This window comes from Etheostoma spectabile, chromosome 10 (genome assembly GCF_008692095.1).
Source record: "Etheostoma spectabile isolate EspeVRDwgs_2016 chromosome 10, UIUC_Espe_1.0, whole genome shotgun sequence".
Lineage (NCBI taxonomy): Eukaryota > Metazoa > Chordata > Actinopteri > Perciformes > Percidae > Etheostoma > Etheostoma spectabile.
Window position 1 is genome coordinate 18,756,127 of NC_045742.1, and position 4,535 is coordinate 18,760,661.

The window sequence follows — 4,535 nt, forward strand, 5'->3', positions numbered from 1 at the left end:
AGAATATACTAAACCCTTACGGTTTAACATATAGTACATACATCGACACTGCAAGCAAACCCTATTGAGGACCTAAAACTCATAAGCACAAATGGAAAACTCCCCCCTTCCTCCATATAGCTGCATAGTGCACCGTGGGTTTGGTGGTTTTCTGTGCAGCAGAGTGCAGGCTAACAGGCAGGCCCAGGGGAGAGGCCTCTAAAGGCAGTGGCCTAGCTATTCAGAAGCCCTTCAGCTGCCCTTGGGCTCAGCCTTCAGCAGCAGAAAATCAATAGGCAGAGCAGGGCCAGCCACAGTCCCACAATTAAAGGCAGTACTGGACAGACATGCACACAGGGAGTTGGAGATTGGCATATGTAAGGGTGGAAGCCGATGGGTTAGGATTAGTGTTTCAAAGATTACTGTGTTTAAGTAGTATACATTATGCATATCTTTGGATAGATAAGTCTCAGATTTAAGGTGAAAAGTGAGTATATTTAAACTAAAATCAGTAGCCGATACACATTTCAGTATTTCAAATTAAAGACTTAAATGTTTGACGTTTAACAGCCTAGAGACTGACTTAAAATATTGTTCAAATATTTATGAAAACATTTGAGAAAATATATACAAATCAGATCTGGACAATTTATTTAGTAATACACAATTTTTCTTCTTCTTGTTACTTTTCCATCACGTGATGTGTTGGAAGACTACACTGAAATGGGCAAAAATGTAACATAACAATAAGTGTCCAAATCCTGACTATTGTGTCTTTCTTCCTGGTTGCCTAGGTTACGCCCCAGTGACAGGCATGTGCCATCCGGTAAGGAGCTGCACTTTGAATCATGAGGATGGTTTCTCCTCTGCCTTTGTGGTGGCACACGAGACCGGACATGTGTAAGTGCATTTACCATAACGAAGTCTTAATGCATGCCCTCAGCAAAAGACAACACAGCAGTCTTCTAAGACTGTATTGATTTATTACAGTTTGGTCCATCGGCCACCTCAGCCAATTTTCTGATGAGAGAATTGCTACTACCTCCCTCCCTTTGTTCCTTGTTCTTCTCCTCCCACATGTTCCCAATCTGTCTTCGCTTGTTCATCTCCTTTCCCTTCTCTCTCTCTGTGTGTCTCTCTCTCTCTCTCTCTCTCTCTCTCTCTCTCTCTCTCTCTCTCTCTCTCTGTATGTCTCTGTGTCTCTCTCTCTGTGTCTCTGTCTCTCTCTGGCTGCAGGCTGGGGATGGAACACGATGGCCAGGGGAACCGCTGTGGCGATGAGGTGCACATGGGCAGCATCATGGCTCCACTGGTGCAAGCTGCCTTCCACCGCTTTCACTGGTCCAGGTGTAGCATGCAAGAGCTGGGACGCTACCTAAGGTGAGACACAAACAAACAAACACACACACACAGACTCCTACTAGGAGTTCATTATGCTGTATATTGCTTGTTAAAGGTCGACACTCCTATCAATATTTTTGACTGAATTTGTGTCCTGTTGATATTTTGTGTTTTTATTATTCTCCTAAAAGTTATTATATGACAAAGTGTAAGTCCTACTACCTGAATGGTTTTCAATTTGAGAAAAAAAAATTTGAAGGATTTGAACATTCTATTAAACACACTTTAATGACTTTTATTGAATTTTTTGGCAAGTTGCCAGCTTCTGAAAGCATAGTGATCCACCACACATACTACATGAAAACGCTTGAATAAATTAGGGATTATAAGTGTATACGAGCTACGCCAAGTTATTAATTGCATTAATTGATCGACAGAAAACTTATCAGTAACTATGTTGATTAATTAAATGTAATTCAATTTTTAAGTGAAATTGCCAAAGATTCATAGCTTCCAACTTTTCCAATGGGAATTTTTTCTAATTCTGTCACAGTACCTTGAACATCTTTTGGTTTTGGAAAATGCAAGCGATTGTGAGACGTCACCATGAGCTTTGGGAAATTGTGTGTTTTTCCCTGTTTCGTGACATTTTATAGAGCAAGTTATTAATAAAGACAATAATCCCAAGGTTAATCAAAAAGGAAAATAATCGTTAGTTGCAGCCCTAGATTTAATACTGCACAATGACATGAATAACTAGAAGAAAAAAAGAAAGTCGAATTTCACCACGTTTGTTTTACTCCTCTTGCAGTTCCTATGATTGTCTCCGTGACGACCCCTTTCACCACAACTGGCCATCCCTGCCTCAGCTTCCTGGTTTGCACTACACCATGAACGAACAGTGTCGCTTTGACTTTGGCGTGGGCTACACGATGTGCAACGCGGTAAGAGATCCCCATAGTTCCATGGTCACTTTACTAACATAGCATAGAGTTTACTAACAACTAGCTGCTCTAACATACTGAAGAAGGCAACTTCTACAACAGTCTCCACCAATCAAGCTTAGCATCACCCTATCTCCTGAGATGATGCAGTTTTTCAGAGATGGGGTAATCTCACTTTGAATTCAGTCTGTTCAGTTAATTCAGAATGTGCTGAATTTCAGTGTGGAAGATGCATTTGTCTGGGAACTCTCGAGCTCTAAAGGTTTTTTGAACGCAGCGCTGACATCTATCTCTGATCTACATTGTAATGAAAGAGTCACACATAAAGCTATTCACATTCTTCTGATGTCCTCTGCTTTCCTCTCCCGGCCACTGGTGGGATTGGCATCTTGCTTAAAAGCAGGTAATTGGTTTTATAGCTATTTCTTTTTTCTGTAATTAAATACAATTTTTTTTGTTTTAAATGTATTTTAACACAACATTTACCTTGATACCACAGTGCCTTTACATTATCCTTTCACAAACAGTATTTTTGTAAACACAAATGGCCACACAGTTAGCCGAGCTTCACCCAGCTTCAGCATCTCGCCTTGTCACCCTCACACACTCTTTGACTGTGAAGCCATTGTGGCACACTGTTGGGAAGCTGTTGCTAGAATGACAAAGGGCTTGTTCAGGGGCTTTGCACACATTGCTAGATTACCCTCTATTCTCTTGTCAAACCCATTCCCCTCAGCTACAAAAGGCGGGCCAGTCAGGAACGCAGGTAAGGTAACCCCACCTCCCGGAAGACATGTGGCCCGTCATTTGTTTTCTCAGATTTTTTTTTTGTCCTCTGAAGTTGTAATTGTTTGTAACGTTGCTCCTTACTTTTCTTTTTGTTTTACTGTACTTTGTTTCTCTGTTCTACCCATCATCATATTTTGGATGTTAGTCTGCAGGATTCTAAAATGCTCATTTCCAGAGGCAGCGGCTGTAAAATCCCTAAAAACACCGACTATACTGGTTCAGTGGCTATGGGGCAGTTCAACAGTTGAACTGTACCATATCCCGATTTCTTCCCAGCAAATCTGTGTTAAATCACAGCAGTGCTGGAAGGGAGAGCCTCATTATATTGGCACACTCACGTCTATAAACGAGTGGAAAAGGTTGGAAAGATGTCTTTCCCATCACAGGGGAAAGTGCTGAGCCAGAACAGAGGCTGTTTTTCCATGTTTCACTTCAGCTTTTAGGATCCTCCAGTCTGATGTCATTGGTGATTACCTACCACAGTCTAGCCATTGATTGTGACTCCCCCTCTGGGCTGCAAAAGTCCCCTGGGGTCATGGTGGGTATAAAAGTCTGTGGAAAGAAGGGAGGAGGGCACAGCCCCTCAGACACTGGACTGCGAGTCAGTTCGGTGGTATCCTCATCAATCGAGGAGAAGAATTTGATCCTTGATCTGTGTCCAAGGTCATTTTTGAGGTCAATGAGACCTCAGCTTTTGGCCTTTTAACCTTCTGCCCTCTGACCTAATTAAACCATGGGCTGTCTCATTCTGAGAGTCTCGTCTCTCTCTCATCCTTTGGTTTAGTTTGCATGAATGGCTGTGTGTTTCTCAGTGGAGCGTAGTGTGCAGTGCAGTGACAGTGCAGGGTCGGTGTTGTTATTGTTGGGTATAATACTGTTGTGGTTATTGTTGTAGTGATATTTCTCTTCTCATCTCTGTTTTTATTTTTGGGGTGTTTTGTCTCATTCCAGCTGTCTCATGATGGTTGACTTGTATTAATGAAGGCCAGTGTGTCAGCCCAGTGTATGTACTGGGTAGTAGGGCTTTTAATTGTAAGAAGGAATATCTCTCTGTGTGCCCTGCAGTATCGCACATTTGACCCATGTAAGCAGCTGTGGTGTAGCCACCCAGACAATCCCTTCTTCTGCAAGACCAAGAAAGGACCACCCATTGATGGCACCTCGTGCGGGAACGGGAAGGTATTTATACAACTCACATTATGTGGGAGAAAAATAATTTGATGGCACACTGTATCCAAATAGCAACAGTTTCTTGTATTATTTGCCTATTGCAGCATTGCTTTAAAGGTCACTGCATCTGGTTGACACCTGACATTATAAAGCAAGATGGAAACTGGGGTTCGTGGAGCGAGTTTGGTCAGTGCTCCCACACCTGTGGTGGAGGAGTACAGTTTCGCACACGTAAATGTGACAATCCTAGGTATGAAACAGTGTTTCTGTGTGTGTGTGTGTGTGTGTGTGTGTGTGTGTGTGTGTGTGTGT

General features: G+C 42.4%; 1 protein-coding gene across 3 annotated transcripts in view; it reads left to right on the top strand.

The window, feature by feature from the left end:
• LOC116697403 (A disintegrin and metalloproteinase with thrombospondin motifs 2) overlaps positions 1-4,535 on the top strand; it is a 105,604-nt gene that overhangs the window by 88,786 nt on the left and 12,283 nt on the right. For 2 of the 3 annotated variants that reach the window (XM_032528752.1, XM_032528754.1), the window contains exons 7-12: positions 774-879; positions 1,216-1,359; positions 2,132-2,264; positions 3,001-3,030; positions 4,119-4,232; positions 4,328-4,473. In XM_032528752.1, coding sequence (XP_032384643.1) covers positions 774-879; positions 1,216-1,359; positions 2,132-2,264; positions 3,001-3,030; positions 4,119-4,232; positions 4,328-4,473 — 673 coding nt within the window. The remainder of the gene's footprint in view (positions 1-773; positions 880-1,215; positions 1,360-2,131; positions 2,265-3,000; positions 3,031-4,118; positions 4,233-4,327; positions 4,474-4,535) is intronic. The other variant, XM_032528753.1, reaches the window with a different exon arrangement.